Source organism: Periophthalmus magnuspinnatus, chromosome 21, assembly GCF_009829125.3.
Source record: "Periophthalmus magnuspinnatus isolate fPerMag1 chromosome 21, fPerMag1.2.pri, whole genome shotgun sequence".
NCBI classification, from domain to species: Eukaryota; Metazoa; Chordata; class Actinopteri; order Gobiiformes; family Gobiidae; genus Periophthalmus; species Periophthalmus magnuspinnatus.
In genome coordinates, this window is record NC_047146.1 from 26,431,867 (window position 1) to 26,453,352 (window position 21,486).

General features: G+C 38.8%; 1 protein-coding gene across 1 annotated transcript in view; it reads right to left on the bottom strand.

Moving 5' to 3' along the window:
- Nucleotides 1-17,266, bottom strand: part of lrp1bb (low density lipoprotein receptor-related protein 1Bb) — a 464,724-nt gene extending 447,458 nt beyond the window's left edge. Inside the window, exon 1 of the mRNA XM_055230393.1 lies at nucleotides 17,098-17,266. Within this exon, the coding sequence (XP_055086368.1) occupies nucleotides 17,098-17,266 (169 nt within the window). The remainder of the gene's footprint in view (nucleotides 1-17,097) is intronic.
- Between the last annotated feature and the right edge of the window lie 4,220 nt (nucleotides 17,267-21,486).

The window sequence follows — 21,486 nt, forward strand, 5'->3', positions numbered from 1 at the left end:
GCTAGGCCTGCCATGATACACCACTGACTCAATAACCCAAGAGCAGATCTATACCACAAAAGCTACTCTATTGTAAATGTACAATATTGTTCAAAATAAAAAATAAAAATCATGAATCCTAAATGAATAAACAACAGAATGAAACACTTTAGTATTTAGTTTGCATCTGTAATGAGTCAGAAGTTACGGCTTAAATCTTATCATATAGCCAAAAAAAAAAAAAACAGACAAAATCTCCCAGTAGTGCAAAGAACATGTAGTCACAATAAATACTGACCCCAAAAGAATGTTGTCCCAGATTTCATATATTGAACAATAATGCCATCCATCCATCCATTTTCTTCCGCTTAACTGGGGTCGGGTCGTGCGGACAGCAGTCTAAGCACGCACTCCCAGACTTCTCTCACCCCGGACACATCCTCCAGCTCCTCCGGTGGGACCCCAAGGCGTTCCCAGGCCAGCCGAGAGACATAGTCCCTCCAGCATGTCCCACCCTCCTCCCGGTGGGACATGCCCAGAACAATAATGCAATATAGTAAGGTCACTTGTGTTAGCAACAGGTTTGATTGACAGCTAAACGCTAAACGCCCTCTCCCTGCTATACCAGTGGTGTGGGCGGGAAGGGGCGTTACCTTCAACAGCTTCGCTCCAGATTGATTCTTTGGTTGCTATGATACTTGTGGTCGAAATTACAAATATGCTACTCAGCTCCAAATTTGCCCGCATAACTCCGGGTGACATAACACTTCCGTAGTGTACTTCTTTATACAGTCTATGGTTTACTTAGAATGTGTACAATGATACAATGATAGTTCACATTACATCCAAACAGGTTGACATTTTGACTGACACCTGACCACACAAACACCCTTACTCACTTCATTGACATAATATGCACACATTCACCAGCCCTAAGCACACCCGAGGAACCCCCATGTATTTGGCAGTACCAGACCCTAAAGTGTGCTTGTACATTAGCACACATTTGGAGTGGAGCCACACTGTTGTAGAGCACTTTTCCTAAAGGCCCTGCACTGTTCCCTGTTCCCTGAATAGCCCTCATCAGCTGTCCTCTCCCCGGAGAGCTGTGCAGCCGAATAAACCCAGGACTCCATACTCTCCAGGCACCACAGAGCAAGGCCACTACTCTCACTCAACTACTCACTTACTTTCTCTCTCACCAACTCTCTCCCACTCTCTTCCTCACTTATTCTGTGTCTTTCTAACTTCTCCTTTGCTGTCTGCTCCTCGTCCTCTTCCTCCTTTGTTATCTCTTTTCTTCTTTTCTATATGCTTTTTTCTAGCACCATCTCTATTCTTCTATACAGTCTCCCACCCCCTCTATCTCTGAAGGTCCTGAAGATCTTGTGATCACATCTCCACAAAGCAACTACTATAGGGCACCAATTGTACATATTTCAGCCCACAGTTCTTTAGCAGAATTTTGATCTTCTGATGACTACTATGCAAAAGTGGGGGTGACAGTTGGTACAGAGTTTGTCCTCTGATCAAAAGGTGGCGGTTCGAATCCCACTCTTGACAAAAACATCACTGTTAGAGCGGCCGGATCCAAAGACCCACAGGTTAGCTGTGCGATTCCAGCTCCCACAGAATTGTTGTTATGTCCTTGAGCAAAACACTTCACTCAACTCAACCCCAATATCTGCGCACACATATATGAGTGTGTGTGTGTGTGTGGGTGTGTGTGTGGGGGGGTGTGGGGGTGTGTGTGTGTGTGTGTGTGGGCGCGCGTGCGTGTGCAAATGCACAAAAACTTAGAATTTAGATTTTTTTTTTTTTTCGTGACATTATTACACTGTGTGCTACATTATACTTATGAGTATGAAGTCTACCATATTTGAATTCTGCTCACAAATAATCCTTAAAATCCCTTCTTTTCCCTCTTACAGCTACACTTTTTATTATCTATACCCCATCATTATGTATTCTTGTCCAGTCCTGTATTTGCAGATCTATTTCCTCTTTATATCAATACATAATCCACTGTAATGAGCTGTCCCCGATCCCTCAAATTAATATACAAGGTTTTCTGTCTGCAGGCAAAGTAAATAAAAATGGGGATCACGTTAATCAAAGTGAAAAATAATTGCCTTCTAGAGATCAGGTATCATTTGGAGGCCATAAGAAAGGTTATATAGTAACTGTTGTATTATACACAATATTTCACAGAAGGAATAGTGATACTATGTGAATGACAAGAAAAGCAATTAAGGTGTCTGTCTTTGTAGAACAGCCCACAGTGAGAACAGTGGTGCCAATTTAACATGCATATATAAGACAGTGACATGATCTGGCCTTCCTATCAGCAATAGAATGGGGTTAGTGGCAGAGTGGTTAGCAATTCAGTCTCTAAGTAATAAGAGAGAGAGAAAAAAACAAAAACTTGCCGTTTCCTATTTCTAAAGATCTGGAGACAATCCCAAGGTCTACAGGCACAATTCTGAGTACTTTTCACCATTCAAAAAAGATAGACCTTGAATGTAAAAAGCAACTCGTTATAAAACAATGCATATTATAAAGGTTTAAATGTTATACACTGATGTTTATTATTTCATCTCTTTAAAAAGGACAACGTTTGACTTACCAAAAACAGACCCATGGCAATAATTTAAAGAGCAATGATTTCCTCATTAGAAACATACCTGAAGATGTGTTTTGTTTCATTCACACATGTTTAACACACAAACCCTGAATATTTAGGATCTTCTCTTTAACGGAAAACACTATTCCACCTTGAGATACTTCCTGTATCTCATTTAGTGATACAGGAAGTGCTCTGCTGTGTTTTTAAACTCCATAAACCTTCACTGGAATCATTTGGATAATTTCAGCCCTGGAAATGCCAATCTCTACTGAACAAAAGCTAGTTAACTTGAGAACTAAAAACATGACATCAGAAAGTGGAACAGAGCATTTTGAGCTTCGGAGATGTGGACAGACTAATAATAAAGGGTTACTCAAATATGTGCGAATGAAACAACTCCAGGCATGTTTCTGATGAGGTAATATTATAACATGATTTAATGCTCACAAGAATCATGTTTGTGTAATATAGGATTTTTACCTTTAAATAAAACTAATTCTTTAGATTCAAATGAACATATTTTTGTTTTTTTTTTGTTTTTTTTTCACAAATTGTACACATATTTAGTTGTCATTAATTTGATGGTGTTGAATTCCTTGCACTGTAACATCCTTGAATGGTATAGAATGGTGCAGCAGTAGCCTCCAGAGTGCAGTCTATAATAGGTCATTATGGAGAGGCTGTGTGAACTGCTGTTGTTGTTCTTGTCACATGGACTCTGCCCTGCATTGATCAGCTCTTGATGGACTCACACATATTTCTCTGCAGCGATGGCAACAGGCAACTAAGAAATGTGTTTTATGTTAAAAGTGGCATTGACCTTTTCTCAGACTCGGGGGGTATATTCATGGACATCGGCTTCTTGTTATTAGCAACATTTGAAGAATATTTTCCAATTCACAAGACTTATTATTTTCATAGCTATGGCTACAGTTCATAGCTATGACTACAGTCCATAGCTATGACTACAGTCCTAATTGTTATCATTCAGATAGTTTTTAAGATCAGTTTTGTTTTGTTTTTAAATACATGCACCTCTCCCCTTTGAGCAATATAAGCCTATAGAATGTTATGATCTGAAACCCAGCATTTCTCGGTAGCACCATCAGTAATATACATAAATTATCTGTCATTTAGGTCTTAAAATGCTTGTATTAATCCACTCAAACTGTGATGGATAAAGTACTGAATTTTGTTACTTAAGTAAAAGTACAGATACAGAGATAGAGTCACTCATGTAAAAGTAGAAGAATGACATACAGTACATACATTTCCCGTTTAAAAATGTACTTCACACAAGCATTTCACACACATGTTGCCAATTTCTTAACATTTTAAATGTACAACCCCAATTCCAATGAAGTTGGGACACTGTAAAACAAAAAAAAATACAGAATACAATGATTTGCAAACCCTTTTCAACCTATATTGAACTGAATGAACTACAAAGACATGATATTTATTGTTTTTATGCAAATATTCACTCATTTTCAAATTGATGTCTGCAACACATTCCAATAAAGCTGGAACAGGGGCATGTTTACCACTGTGTTACATCACCTTTCCTTTTAACAACAATCAATAAGCATTTGGGAACCAAGCACACTAATTGTTGAAACTCACAGGCATTCAATGTTGGTTTTCAGCCTTGCCACTTACATGCAGAGATTTCTGATATGATATTATGGACGTAGATGATGAAATCCCTAAATTCCTTGTAATTGAAACGTTGTTCTAAGACTGTTGGACTATTTGCTCACGCAGTTGTTCACAAAGTAGTGAACCTCGCCCCATCCTTGCTTGTGAATGACTGAGCCCTTCGGGGATGCTCCTTTTATATATATTTTTATGAAAATGATTTGCAAATTATTTAAGTTTTACACAGCGTCCCAACTTCAGTAATATTGATGAAATTATAAATATTTTGTCCAACAGTAACAATATGAATCAATTTCTTACCTTTTCTTATGAATTTTGTGTATTTAGTTTTGTTTACTCAAAGCCAAAGCTTGAACTTGAAAACATCAGGATGTTACCACGGATATGGCAAACATAACCACTCAAACCATATGAAAAATACTTTGTACTTTTAAGTCCAGTTCAAAAATGTAATGTAGAAAGTACAGATACCTGCTCTGAAATGTAATAAAGTAAAAGTAAAAAAATATTTCCTGTAAAATACAGATACCTAAAAAATCTACTTGAGTACAGTACTTCCTTCCACCAGGTAAGGTATCTCTGCCTATACCAGGGGTCGGCAACCTTTAACACGCAAAGAGCCATTTGGACCAGGTTTCCACGGAAAATAAAACACTGGGAGCCGCAAATACTTTTTGACATCTAAAATGAAGATAACACTGTATATAATAATAATAATAATAATAATAATAATAATAATAATAATAATAATAATAATAATAATAATAATAATAATAATGTAACGGAATAATGTAGGTTTTATCTTCACGGACCGGCCTTCTACACATGGCAGATAAAAATGGCAAAAATTACTAAGTGCATAAAAAATACAACTCACCATACTGCTGAATCAGTAGGAGCCCTGTGCTTGTTTCTTTGGGATGAGGTGGACCCATCGAGGAGTAATGAGAGACAAGGACACCCGCAGTGTGATTATGTCTAGTCTGCTCCGCAGTTTCTTTCAAAAAACTCTAAAGGCTTATCTTTTAATCCCAGGTGCTTTGTCTCCAAGTGCCAAAGCAGTTTTGAAGGTTTCATTGTCTCATTTGCTTTTCCCACATATTACACAGAGCGGACTTTGTGCGTGAGAGTCACCTGTAGCAACAAACCCATATTTTAAGTAGGACTCCTGGTGTTGTCTGTTAAATTTAGCTTTCTTTTTCTTGGTGGTTGTAGGCTCCTCTTCCTCAGTTGGCCTTTTCCCCTTTGTTAAAAAGCTCTCTGAAGACTTTTGTTTTGGCTCATTTTCACTCGCTTGTGGCTTTACTTTTGGACGACGTGTCTGATGTGTTATATGTGATACGTCATCGTGGAGGACAAGAGCAGATCTATCACAGATATAATATACTTGCCATTATATCAAACAGATTTTGTGTGGCGATTTCCGTTCAGGAATTTCAGGATATATCTACGAACGAGTTTATTAGTGCGTCATGAAGGACGGGCGAAAGTTATGTCGGAGAAGATCCTCCTGCTCCTGACCCCTATGTGCGGCTGTGTCTTTATGCAGGACTGTGAGCTGTGTCTGTGAGGCATGAGCAGTGTTTGTTTTTAACATTGTTCCGAGAGTGAAAATATAATTTTATTTTAATATTTCAAGATCATAATAATCTTCCAATTTAAAGTACAATAAGAAAGTAAGAAACTAACACAAATAAAATACTTTTAATTAAATACTTAAAATTTATTTTCCCAAGCCATGCAGAGCCGCAGTATAAGGATGAAAGATCTGCATGCGGCTCCGGAGCCGCAGGTTGTCGACCCCTGGCCTATAGTGTAACAAGGCATCACTAATTGTATACAAAGCAAATAACTTGTGTACCCTATATCTCTGTTATACCAACATCAGTACAAACTGTACCATGTTCCCATATTAGTCACTTCCTGTCTCCATAGCATCTGTACAAATATGCACATCTGGAAGCCACAGTCCCAGTAAACCTTCATATAAACATTATTTTACCAACAACCGGCACAAGTCAAGTCTTCAAAGGGCTTTTGTGTGTGCTGCCAACATGTGTCTGTGAGTTGTTTCTCTTGTATTAGCACTGTGGGAACCCCCCCTTTAACAAGCCATCACTGTTTAGCATAAATACATTAGCAGCTGTGAACACGCGCCCAGCTGGTGAAGCTAATATTTTCATTTTCATATATGCAACCGGGGCACCATCCTCATTGGCCCTCATTGTTTTTGGGACATTGTTCTTGCTGGGTTTCTTTCTTATTCTTTTTTTCCGCCCAAACGATTGAATTTTTCACTCCCTGAATATGCACGAAAAGTCCCACATATAAGTATAGGATCGACCGGCTCGGCAAAAAATTTCATAAAATTGGCATCGCAACAATGTCACATGCCCACCAGCTCGACAGCGCCACCTAGAAAATTCAAAATTTACAGATGAATTGGGAGCCAACATGCATTTTTCGCCCTAGGTTGACGAAATTCACACCAGTGGTAGAGCTCATGGAGACAAGCAAAAAAGCCAATCATCGTGCTGCCCTAGGGCAGACAGGAAGTTGGCCATATTGAATCGAAAATTCACCACTTTTTTCGATGCATGTTTTCAAAACGTATCTAGTCCCAGGTTTTTGGTCCAAATGAGCTCAGATTTCACATCCCACATCTAGACACATGGGTTTTCGTAAAACATTCACATTTTCTCCAAATTCCACACGGTTCGCCCGTACGCTGCCACCTAAAAATGCCTTTGTTTCCTGTTTTTTCGACGTCCTCTCACGATTAGGGGCATTCTTCTACAGAAATCACATTCACATCACATATGCGTGATTGGGGCATGAATGGAATGCAATATTAATTTTAATCAAAATGAACACTATAGCGCCCCCTACCATGGGGGTGAAACGCCAACATTAACGGATCCCTACAAAATTTGGAGAATAAATTGGATGCAAGACGTGGACCAAAAAAATAATATTATGGGCATAGGTCATTTTTCACGCTTGGCCACTAGGGGTGCAAAGACTCAAAAAAAAAAAAAACATAAGAAAATTTCTTACACGCACATACATTAGTCTAGACAGCTGAAATTCACATCACACATGTGATATGAGGGTATTAATAGAATAAACTATTAATTGTTATCAAAATGTACACTATAGCGCCCCCTACCCCAGAGGTGAAACGCCAACATTATCCAATTCCTACAAAATTTGGGGAATCAATTAGTGGCACGAGAAGATCCAAAAAATGACATTATGGCCATGGGTCGTTTTCCACGGTTGGCCACCAGGGGTGCAAAGACTTAAAAAAACAACAACATTAAAACATTTCTTACACGCACATACATTTGTCTAGACAGCTGAAATTCTCATCACACATTGATATGAGGGTATTAATAGAATTCACTAAAAACTGTCAAAATGAACACTATGTGGCATGAGGAGAACCAAAAAAATACATTATGGCCATGGGTTATTTTCCACGGTTGGCCACCAGGGGCGCAATTAATTGAAAAGAAATTCCCATGGCACTTTGACTTGCATGTCTATGAAACGTATCTAGTGCTGTTTTTCATCCAAATGAGCTCAAACTCCACATGCCACATCTATAGAGGATGTTCATCAATAATCATCCACGTTTTGGAAACATTCATTATGGTTTTGGTGTAGTTCGCAGTCAAAAAATTACTTCATTATTGGATTGAAATTCCCACACCACTTTCACATACGTGAAACCTATCTAGTCCTAGGTTTTTCATCCGAATTTCCTCAAACTCCACATACAGCATGTACGCATGTTGATTGTCCATAATCATCCACGTTTTGGGGATATTCTTTATGGTTCATGAGTAGCATGCCCTCAAAATATGACTTCATCATTGGATTTAAATTCCCACACCACTTTCACATACGTTCATGTGAAACCTATCTAGTCCTAGGCTTTTCATCCAAATTACTTCAAATTCCACATACAGCATGTACACATGTTGATTGTCAATAATTATCCACGTTTTGGGGATATTCTTTATGGTTTATGCGCAGCACACTGTCAAAACATGACTGCTTTCCTGTTTATTTGATTCCCCCTTACGGACACATGGATCAGCCTAAAAAGCTCAAATTCTAACCACTGATGCAGAATAAAACTGTGAACGTGGCCTCTATAGCGCCCCCTACAGTACTGGTAAAATGCACACCTTTGTCCGATTGGCATGAAACTTTAGAGATTATTGTGGGCATTAAAAGGGGCAAAAAAGTCAATTACACCATACCTGTATTATGTAGATGGTTGCCGGTGCAAAGCCACAGACCCCTCTCATATGAAGCCAGGGCCACACAGCCCAGGGCCACACTGCATATTAACATTGTTCTTCGTTTTTCTGCCCAAACAATCACATTTTTCACCCCCTGAACATGCACGAAAAGTCTCACATGGGGGTATAGAATCAACCGTCTCTGTGAAAAATTTCATAAATTTGGCATCTCAAAAAACTCCCATGCCCACCAGCTCGACGGCGCCACCTACAATTTCATTGCTATGGGAGAGGAGGCTGGTAAATTTTTGAATACATGCACACAAATTGGAACAGTGATAGAGAATCATGGGACAAGCATAAAAATTAATTGAAGCACTGCTCTATGACGGACAGAAAATCGGCCATATTGGATTGAATATTTGCCGCTTTTTTACCGCATGTTTTCAAATTGTATCTAGTCCAAGGTTTTTGGTGCAAATGAGCTCAGATTTAACCTGCCACATCCAGACACATGGGTTTTCAAAAAACATCCGCATTTTCTCCAAATTCGGCGTTTGCCTATACGCATCTGCCGAATAACACCTTCATTTCCTGTTTCATTGATTCCCGCTCAGACACATGGATCAGCTTAAAAAGCTCAAATTCTAATCACTGATGCAGAATAAAACTGTGAATAGATTACCATAATGATGGCATGTGGCCAGTGACTTCTATAGCGCCCCCTACAGTACAGGTAAAATACATAGCTTTGTCCGATTGGCATGAAATTTGGTGAGATCATTGTGGGACTCAAAAGAGGCAAAAAAGTCCAATACACCATACCTGTATTATGCACGAGGTTGCCGGGTCAACGCCGTGGACTTCCATTGTAATGCAATGGCCACACAGCGCTATAGAAACTGTGTGAAGGGGGACGGATAGTGGACAGGGAGTGGCTGGGTGGGGGGAATGGTGCGTGGGGGTGGTGGCTCACCCCGGGCGGTTGCGTGGGGGGGGCGAGGGCCATCATCGCCGCTTGCAGCTTTAATATTACTTTTTTACCCTTAACACATCATTTTCATGTTTATGAATTTAAGTATATTAAAGAGGAGTAAAAGACTGAGGATCCATGAGTAAACGGAAAGTAGTTTTCAATTTTTTATAACTTATTTTAATAGATTCCTTCGTGGTGTCTTACACCAAGGTTTAGTTTGTTTTCAGAGTGGTCACGTGATGTTGCTGTAACATGTCCGGTCAGCTGATTTAAAGAGGAGTTTTAGCGCTGTTTACCGGTGCAATCAAGACAACAGTGCCATCTGTAGTCCAACTTCTTTAGGACACTATTCCAGGTGGACTTGAAACCGGGACGAGGGGGCTCTTTTAGTCTCACACACCTGGGATACAGTCCTGAAGCAGTCCTAGACTAAACCTTGGTCTGAAACAAACTAAGCCTTGGTCTGAAAGAAGAAATAAAACATATTTTCATATCTTTCAGCACTTAACATTTGTTTTTTCTTCTGCTTCCCTAACAAGCGTCCCCATCTCATCATGCCCCTCTTGATATATGACCTTTTGCACGCTAAGACGTTAATAAATATTGTGCAGTGTGGTCAATTTATGCACAGATGCCAGTGCCAAAACCATAAAGACCCAATTACAGCCAATAACTCACACTGATGAGGAACCTGCACTGAATTTTAATATCATAGTTTGATGGAGCCATTTTTGGAGGTGACGGATCGTAGCGACAGTGACAAGTCCAATGTGATTTACATTAAGGCTAATTTACACTAGAGCCAACAATGTAGCTCCACTGATAAGATGTTAATAACACCTTACTTTGTTATCATCTCTTCTTTGCTTTAATAATGTTTTGAAAGGATGCTGTTTGGCCCACTTGAATGGCATGTTTCTATGTAGCATTCTGTGTTATGTACTATGATATGACACTTTGTATAGGAACAAATGATTAGCTTTACTGGTGTCTAGTGTAGATTCTTGCTTTTAAAAATTAATATAAGCACATGTGAATACTACCCCACACAGGAGGTGTGTGGTAGTATTTAGGAGGAGGTCTCCCACAGATGAATGCTGTTGTTGGGTTCTTGGGCAAGACACTTAGCCCACCTCGCCCTCAGTGTCTGTGTAGACTGGTGTTTGAATGTGTGTGTGTGAATGAGTGGTTACTTGGTGTAAAGCACTTTGAGTGCCTTAGAGGTGGAAAATATATATTTATTATGTATTTACCACACTAAACTAACAAAAATCACTTTACATTTAGGCTGAATTTTTGAATAATATTGGAAACATATTGAATTGAAAGGGATATTGTAAGATTGATCCTATTAATGATTCAGATTTATTTAATTATATTGTGACCTGTACATTCACTATTCGCAATTAAAATAATCGTAACATCTCTTCTCCCTAATACACACTTATATGCTTTTGTAACACGAACAGCGTACAATGGCTCTGATAGACAGTTTCCGCATGTGTGCTGATGTGATTTGTTCATCCTTGTGGGAGAAAGAAGGAATGAGTCACTATTCAAAGTCTCTAAACGTTACAACAGTGAGATTTAGGACACAAGAGATTGATGTCAGCTGGCCAGGTTCTATGGGTTGTAACTTTCAGCAGATGTCCAAACAATTACCAGGGACATATCCTACACTAAATTCTCTTGTCATGTCTATGGCTTTTTTTCTTCCATTTGTGACAGTGCCTTTTTTTTTTTTTTTTTTTTTTTGCATTTGTACCTCAAAAATATTTGCATACTTTGCTGTTTCAATTGATACAGATACATGCACCATTATGTGTTCCAGCTAGAAGTACTATCATTGCTACATACTCTCTGAAGTAGGTGTTAAAACTGATGCTATTAGATGTTTTTATGGTCATGAGGTATTATGTATCTTTATTTATTTATCTTTATTTATACAAGGAGAGCCCAATGAAAACACTCAGACTCTCCTTTTCAAGGGTGCCATGTTCAAATACAGAAAAATACAAACAAAATAAATAATAAATAAGTACATAAGTCTATTTAAAACATGGTGTAGGTGTGAGAATAACAGTTTGTCACCAAATTATTAAAGTGCATTTGTGGCACCAAAGTATTCAGTTTTGCATGTCCTGAAATATATTCCATTTTTGGGAAGCAAAACAGCCAAAAGCCCTTTTTCTTATTTCATGAACAGTGTTCTCCTCTAACAGATAGGAATGTCCAGCCTACTTTTTCATAGAAAATACAGTGATGGGCCAAGATTCATCACCTGTTATGAAACATAGGTGAAAAACATAGGTGAAAAACATAGGTGGTAAACATAGGTGGTAGGTAGGTTTTGATCTCATCTCAATTAATGTATAATTGTATTGACATCAGTATTGAGTAATTAAGTGTTTTGTTCATATTCATGATGTTTCGGTCACTACAGACTATTCCTTGTCACTTCTCTAGTTTATAGTCACCATGATAATGCTGTAGGACAGTTCATTTCCATCAGTTGATATGGGCGGTAGCGTAAACACACGATAGCAGCGCTCTTCATTTATTCTCTCCATGGACCGTAATACATAAACATACTCCATACATCTATAGATTCTATTTAAGGACTGTCTTCTGCTTTGAAGGACTCAAAAAGGACTTAATATGTCTCTCAAGAATCGGATACAACCGCCTACAATAGGATGAAGTGGACTTTATACAATGCTAGTATACCTTGGACTAATAATACTGAAAATTCTACTGTACTACGATCAGCTGGTAGTGCTAGTTTTTTATACTAAATGATAAGGATTCATAACCAATATCAAGTTTGATACTACAATGATAGTAAAACCATTTCAGACAATAAAATGTGATATCAACACAACAGTAGTTTCTTACCATGTGGCCTTATTCTAGTTCTGACAAAGATCATTCAGGTCAAATTTGTTCAATTCATGTATTTTTTTTATTTTTGGCCCTCGCCATCACTTCGTGAGTGGCGAGGGGCATTGTTCTTGCTGGGTTTCTTATTAGCCCTCGCCATTCACAAAGTGATGGCGAGGGGTATTGTTCTTCCATGGTTTCTTTTTCTTATTATTATTTTTCCTCCTCTTTGATCCCATTTTTCACCCCCTGAACATGAACAAAAAGTCCCACATATACATATAGGATCGACCGGCTCGGCGAAAAATTTCATAAAATTGGCATCACAACAATGTCCAATGGACACAGGCTCGACAGCGCCGCCTAGAAAATTCAAAATTTTCAAATGAATTGGGAGCTGACATGCATTTTTTGCCCTAGCTTGACGAAATTCACACCAGTGATAGAGCTCATGGAGACAAGCAAAAAAGCCAATCATAGTGCTGCCCTAGGACTGACCGGAAGTCGGCCATTTTGAATCAAAAATTCGCCAATTTTTTCACTGCGTGTTTTCAAAATGCATCTCCTCCCAGGTTTTTGGTCCAAATGAGCTCAGATTTCACATGCTACATCTAGACACATGGGGTTTCATAAAACATCCGTTTTTTCCACGAATTCTACACGGTTCGCCCGTACGCCGCCGCCAAAATACGCCTTCGTTTCCTGTTTTTTTGATGTCCTCTCACGACCACAGGCATTGCCCTACAGAGCTCACATTCACATCACATATGCGAGATTGGGGCATAAATGGAATGCAATATTAACTGTAATCAAAATGAACACTATAGCGCCCCCTACCATAGGGGTGAAATGCAAACATTATCAGATTCTTACGAAATTCGGGGAATAAATTGGGGGCATGACGTGGACCAAAAAAATATATTATGGGCATAGGTTTTTTTGCTCCCTTGGCCACCAGGGGCGCAAAGACTCCAAAAAAATGATTGAAAAATGTCTGACACACACATACATTGGTCTACACAGCTCAAATTCACATCACACATGTGACATCAGGGCATTAATAGAATGCACTATTAATTGTAATCAAAATGAACACTTTAGCGCCCCCTACCATAGGGGTGAAACACAAACATTATCAAATTCCTACGAAATTCGGCAAATAAATTGAGGGCATGACGTGGACAAAAAAATAATATCACGGGTATAGGTCATTTTTCACACTTGGCCACCAGGGGCGCACAAACAAAAAAAAAGTCATTAAAAAATGTCTGACACACATGTATATTGGTCTAGACAGCTCAAATTCACATCACACATGTGACATCAGGGCACTGATAGATTGCACTATTAATTGTTATCTAAATGAACATTATAGCGCCCCCTACAGTATTGGTAAAATACACAACTTTGTCTGATTGGTAAGAAACTTGGGGAGATAATTGTGCACCTCAAAAGAGGCAAAAAAGTCCATTACACCATACCTGTATTGTACACGAGGTTGCCAGTTCAATGCCGTGGACCTCCATCCATAATGTGTTTGTCACACATATTTATATAGAAACTGTGTGAAGGGGGGTGGATTGCGGCCATGGGGTGGCGGGGCGGGGAAAATGGTGCGTGGGGGTGGTGGCCATACCCGGGCGGTCGCGTGGGGGGGCGGTTGCGCGGGTGGCGAGGGCTATCATCGCCGCTCGCGGCTTTAATTATTATTATTTTTCCGCCAAAACAATCGCAGTTTTCACCCCCTGAACGTCGACGAAAAGTCCCACATATAGGTATAGGATCGACCGGCTCGACGAAAAATTTCATAAAATTGGCATCGTGACAATGTCCGAAGCACACCGGCTCGACAGCGCCACCTAGAAATTTTGAGATTTTCAATTTAATAGGGAGGCCCGACTCAGATTTTGACGAAATTCGTACCAGTGATAGAGCTCATAGAGAGAAGCAAAAAATATAATTACAGCGCTGCCCTATGACAGACAGGAAGTCAGCCATATTGGATCAAATATTCGCCACTTCATTCGCAGCGTGTTTTCAAAACACTACTAATCTCAGGTTTTTGGTCCAAATGAGCTCAGATTTCACATGCCACATCTAGATACATAGGTTTTCAAATAACATCCACGTTTTCTCCGAATTCCACACGGTTCGTCCGTACGCCGCCACCGAAATATGCCTTCGTTTCCTGTTTTTTCAATGTCCTCTCACGACCACAGGCATTGCCCTACAGAGCTCACATTCACATCACATATGCGTGATTGGGGCATGAATGGAATGCAATATTAATTTTAATCAAAATGAACACTATAGCGCCCCCTACCATAGGGGTGAAACGCCAACATTATCGGATTCCTATGAAATTCGGGGAATAAATTGGGGGCATGACGTGAACCAAAAAATAATATTACGGGCATAGGTCATTTTTCACACTTGGCCACCAGGGGCACAAAGACTCCAAATAAAATCATTGAAAAATGTCTGACACGCACATGCATTGGTCTACACAGCTCAAATTCACATCACACATGTGATGTGAGGGTATTAATAAAATGGATTATTAATTGTAATAAAAATGAACACTATAGCGCCCCCTACCATAGGGGGTGAAACGCCAACATTATCGGATTCCTACGAAATTCGGGGAATAAATCGGTGGCATCAGGAGCACAAATACTAAAAAAAAAAAATATTTAAAAATTTCTTACACGCACATACATGGTTCTACACAGCTGAAATTCTCATCACACATGTGATATCAGGGTATTAGTAGAATGCACTATTAATTGTTATCTAAATTAACACTATAGCGCCCTCTACAGTATTGGTAAAATAGACAACTTTGTCCGATTGGCATGAAACTTGGGGAGATAATTGTGGGCATTAAAAGGGGCAAAAAAGTCCATTACACCATACCTGTATTGTGCACGAGGTTGCCGGTTCAACGCCGTGGACCTCCATTATAATGTGTTGGTCACACATATTTATATAGAAACTGTGTGAAGGGGGGCGGATTGCGGCCGTGGGGTGGCCATGCGGGGAAAATGGTGTGTGGGGGCGGTGGCCGGCGCTTGCGGCTTTAATTATTTTTATTTTATTTTTTTATCAGTACCAATACTAGTTGTAGTATTACTTAAGATCAGGGCATAGGTCTAGTACAGTTTTTTTTTTTTTTTTTTTTTTTTTTTTTTTTATATACCTTAACAATTTTCCAATGCTGGTTCATAAATTATTATTTTTTCTGCACCTTTATTCTTTCAGTCCTTGAATTATGTTTTAACTATGTTAATTCATATTTTAAAACATAGTACTAGGCTTTAAATACAACTGATGTCCAGTTGTATCTAAAAAAAATGTGCATGCAAATGAACCAGAGTGCACAGCTGATTCTCATGTGGACTCACTGATTTTCTAACTTTCTGTTAGTTAAATCAGTTCTAATGTTCAGCCCTAAGAGGCAACTACTGTTGTGATTTTGGGCTTTTCAAAAATAAACTGAATTGAATTCAGTTGACACATGGTTAAGTTTCACTTTTGTTGCTTCTGTTGTTTTGATAAATAACTTTACTCTGTTACTACGTGGTTACTATGTGGGCGAAGGAGGAGGATTATAGCAAACTTAATACGGACTTGTTTCGCTACATCTTTATGCACACACACTCCACAATGAATATATTTACTACCACACATTTATTTGTGAATTACATTTTTACTGGTACCAAGAAAGATTTTGGCTGAGTTGGCTTCATATTATCTGTTTGGCTTCAACTTGACATGGACTCGTTTGGCTGCATGTTTATGCAGATGCATTCTCCACGCTGGATATTTACTACACCACTTTTATTTGGGAATTACGCTTTTACCGAGGAAGTGGAGGATGTTTAGTTCATATTATCTGTTTGGCTTCAGCTTTACAGACTGTGACTGGATGTGGATTTATTATTACACACAACACTTTGACTATGAGACACTGTAAAGGCTCTGAACTGGAGACTTGAGGTGTTTTCGAGGGGATACAAGTTGAATCTCTTTTGATCTCCTCTGTTTTACTGGTAAGATGACACTGCACTGTGTTTGGACACATGTAGGAGTATGTTAAAATGTGAGAGCTGTTTGTGCCATTGGTTTGTGCAGAGTGCAGTGGTGATGCATGAGCACCTGTGCTGCTGTTAAATAAATCAGTGTGCTGTATGTATTACCCCATTGACATGGACATTTAAAGCCAAGGAACTGAAAAGCTGGCACTAGAACCAGCATTGCGGTGCCCAGCCCTATCTGGGGATCAACATTTTACAACCCAAAAGCTTGGTTTAGATTTTAAATTGTTCTCTTCAGGAAATCATGTCTGTTCTATATACATGTTCTGCATATCATGTTCTACGACAAAACCCTGAGCACCAACCCATAACAAACCACTCAAATGCATGCATGAGATATGTTTGAGAATTATCGATCGATTGATATGGAAGTATTGATTTGGTAAACTTGAAAACAATGAAGAAATGTAAAGTGACACATAGTTTGAAAAACTGAACTAAACAATTTTGGTATGACGTTTTGCTACTTTCACCATGAAAATCGTATTTTTGTGGTGCAAGACGTTGTTTACAATGTAGTTTTATAGATTGTGCAGCCTCGATATTATGCAGAAAACAGACACTCACCATATACAAAGTGCATATGGGTGTTTTGTTGCATGTATAATAAATGGATGGGTGACTTACATGTTTGATGAGATTCGTCTGAAGCGTCTGGACAGTCCGGCTCCCCGTCACAGAGCCACGCCTCTGGGACACAACGAGCTCTGTCCAAACACTCAAACTCGTCCACATCACACAAGATGGAGTCTGGATGGAGAGAGGTGAGAGGCGGGGAGGTGAGAATGGATGGCATGATTATACAGAAAAACATGAGATTTCTACATGAGAGTGAATTCTATTTGAAACTGCTTGCAATAGTTTTCAAATGAGGAGTAGCTACTACTGCTACTGCTACTCCTACTGCTACTGCTGTTGCTACTACCGCTATTGCTACAACTACAGCTAATACTACTACTACTACAGGTACAACTGCTACAGCCACTCCTACCTTTTTCTTTACTAATACTTCTATAACTACAATATTACCTGACTGTTGCTAAAATCATTCCAGCCTACTGAGACAAAAAGTAATACAAACATAATTTTTAAATGTTTTTTTCTTGAGAAATTTATCTTGGGAGTGAGATGCATGGACGTTGACATATTGACTCATGTTGAGAGTGGATGAATGGCACTGGTGTAAAAGCATGCATGTCAGAGGGGATGTTAATGTGTTGACTGACAGTCAATAGAGTCTGTCCTTTTGTTTCTCACATATCTTTAGCAAACCGCAAATCTTCATCACGAGAACAGACCATTCATTTGCCACCTCCCACTGAGACGCAGTGGCTGCGCTTTGTGAACCTGACAGCCCATCTCATGCTGAACAAAGACATGCACTCCTTCCTCTCTCTCTAAACTATTACAAACCACTTCTGATCGGCTCCCTGCTTTGGCGTTGTACTTTTTGATTGTAGGATGTGGGGGCAGTTCAGTGAAAACCCAGTCAACTAAAAAGTCATCATAGCCTTTGGAAAAGCTAGCATCTGTCATAGTGTTGACATGTTTCCTGCCGGTAGCTGTCAGCCTCTCCGCTCTATCATTCTGCCAAATGACACAAGCTTTAGCTAAAGATTTGGCAACAACACGACCTGCTGCTGCTTCTGCTCCATGAACAATACTGGGCAAAAGTTATTCACTAAAAATGAAATGCTCTTTGAAACTCAGAACACAAAAATGAATATCAGACAACAGTGTGGTTGGAGACTGGCACTATCTTACAATGGTAAGGGGGACAGTAGCTCAGTTGGTAGAGTGTTCCTTCACTGATCCGAAGGTTGGCAGTTTGAATCCCGGTTTTGACATAAAAACATCATTAATAGAGCGGTCAGAACCTCTGGCCTTCAGATTGGAGGAGCAATTCCACCTCCCACAGATGAATCCCTTGATGTAAAGCAGTTTGAGTTCATTGAAGTTCGAAAAGCGTTATATAAAAATGTAGCCATGTGACCATAATGCTATATCCACTCACAAATTTCTTGCCAACATTTTATTATATCAGAAAAGAACCAGCCAAGCAAACCAACCATGACATGTTGTTTTGTTTTTTTTTGTTTTTTTGTGCAGTACGTAACATTTCTGGTCAGGGGTTTGCCACTTGCTTGTTTGCAGACGTTATTTCTGGAATATAGTATGGGATGAAACCTATATTCCTATACCTATATTCATTAACAGATTTTTTTTTTTTTCTAACATATTAAGGGAAACATGTACTCAAACTGTCAGCCATCTCATCTCTCCACAAATCTAACCTGTAACTTAGCCTGATTGTTTCCATGGAGATAGGTTTAATGCCATACAGTAGAACTAAATCAGGCTGTGGCCCTCCACCAGTAAAGTTGCATAAAACACAAAGAAAGAAATATCATGCTTAGACACTGACTTACTCACACATAGAATTGTGAAAAAAAAATATGATGTTGTCTTTTGGTGCAAATTGCATCCCATAATACTTATGGTTTTAAATAAAGCTCTGGATCCACACAGTTCATTCACAGTTGATTCATTTTGCCACTGGCTCAATTTCACTGACCTTTTCATAACACTGTATGGCTAAAAGAACAAAACATCATATTCTGTATTATAGCACTTCTAGTTAACCAAATTGTCTGCACCTCAATATAAGCTTTGTACAGTACATCTCGTCTCATTATGCTACTAGTGAGTTTTTTGCCTATTAATAGTGAGAGTGGAGTTAGTGGGAGACCAAGTTTAACAGTGGGAGTCATAATTTCAACACCGTTCGCTGCCTCCTGCCTGCATGCCCTCCAGCAAAGCACACTACCCAGGGACGACTCTGCAAAGGTCAAATATCTCATTCATTTTGCCTCCTGTATTCCCACTGATGCAATGGATCTGAAATCTCACTATTTAAATCAAGGTTTCTTCTCAATATAAAATTACAAATTAGAGTTCTAAGAAAATCAATTTTAAAAGGGAAAAAATACAGGAAACTATATTTTGTATTCAAGTCATTTTGATGAAAGGGGAAAGTAGTTTCAAGCATAGAAATTGTTTTCTCTAGCTGCACATCAAATTTAGACTCTAGACTATTTGGGGTTCTACATTAGAAACAGAACATGTTTATAGTGTATTTCAATGTGGCTGGTCGTTTCTGGTTGTTTTTATGCCAGATGCCCTTCCAGATGCAATGGGATAGTCTTATACAAACCTGTGGAGTACAATAATATAAGTATGCAATATTCTGTTACTAACAAAAAGTGTAAATAACCAAAAATGCAAGAAAGTATTCTCTATTTGTTGGAAAAAAAAAAATAAGGAATTTACCATTATTACCAGATATTTAATATAATTTTATGTTAAGTACGTCTATGACATGTCAGTGCCATATGAACCATCTTGCACTCAGAGTCACAGTCTTTCTGTAGATGTGGGCTAGGCCTCTACTTTGACAGTGTTTAAATTCAGGCTCCAAAACAGTTCTGTTTAGCTGTATATATGACTGAAAGGTGCAATCTTCTCTTAATGACAATTTTATGATGATTATTTATGTTTTGGTTTGTTTATGTTGTGATTTGAATGTCTTTCTTATTCTGTACAGCACTTTGAATTACTATGTGTATGACCTGTTTTATACAAATAAACCTGCCTTGCCTTGCCTTAATCTTTTAAAGGGATTTTTTGACCAACATGTTATACGAGTAATACAGGTTTGTAAACAAAAATAAATAACCATTAAGCATCAGATTTCATTAGCAAAATGTGCATAATTGTCTAAATAGTATATAAACCAATGAAATGTAAACTGGTTTTGAGGTCATAGTTGTTCCTATCTGGATAGGTGTAGAAAAAAAAAAATGTCTTAGACTTTCCTAACATGGATTTTCTGCAAGATTTTCCGTAAAATTCTCTCATGCTATTGGAGTTTTGTTTGCACAAAAAAAAAAATAATAAAAAATCCTCCTTTTCACCTTGCACCCTTGCTTGAGCTTGTGGGTGTCCCGAGCTAACTGTAGCTGCTCTACTGAATTGATTACCATTGAAATGCATGGGGCTGCTGACGGATGGCCCATTTCCACAGCTCGTGATGGAAGCCGTGAAAAGAAGTGCCCTCTGGACCTTCACAGCCGTGCGCTCACCTATTGATGTTCAAGCCTTCTTTCATGGCTCTTCACCTTGAAAAGCTAAGGGCCAAATATGAGTCAACCAAACGACCTCTTATGTCAAATCATCTCCCCTCCAGCTCGTCTGAAAGCCCTCTCCAGGAATCTGCAGGAGTGGTAGGGGTAACAATGGTCACTATGGCCTGGCTAGCTCTCTTTCTGTTCCAAATATTGTACAGTAAGTAGTACCGGTAGTTTTAACTGCATTTATGGGGTAAATTTTGATATTTAGCTTCCTGTAATATTTTCTTTTAAATTGTTTGCATTTTTCATCAAAGTCAGTGACACCTGGCTGGTATTTTTCTTTCTGTTCCATATAGTCTAATTAACGTAGACTATATGGAACAGAAGATTTTTGCAGATTTGTGCATTTTGGGCTATATGTTAGATCTTTGAAGAGGGTTTTATTTGTGGGTTTAGGCTTTCTGTTATATACAACATTTTGTTGTATATAACAAAATGTATATAAAGAGTTTTTCTAATTCAAAATACATCATATTTTGTTTTAAATTGTTTAGATTGTTAATCAAAGGCAGTGAGGCCAGGCTGGTAGCTCTCTTTCTGTTCCATATAGTCTACAGTAAGTAATAGTTTTGAATGCAGATTTTTGCATTTTAGACTATATGTTAGATATTTGAAGAGGGATTTATTCGTGGGGTTTCCTGTGATATACAACATTTTAAGGACTTTTTCTCATTCAGAAGATACAATATTTTGTTTGGAATTCTTAATCGCTATGGCAATAGTATCAGAACATAATAAGGTGAGACAATGCAGAATGCCCATCACCTTGGCAATTACTATAGTAATGATTGAGAGTCTGAACAAACAGGGGAAATTGCTTGAGAAA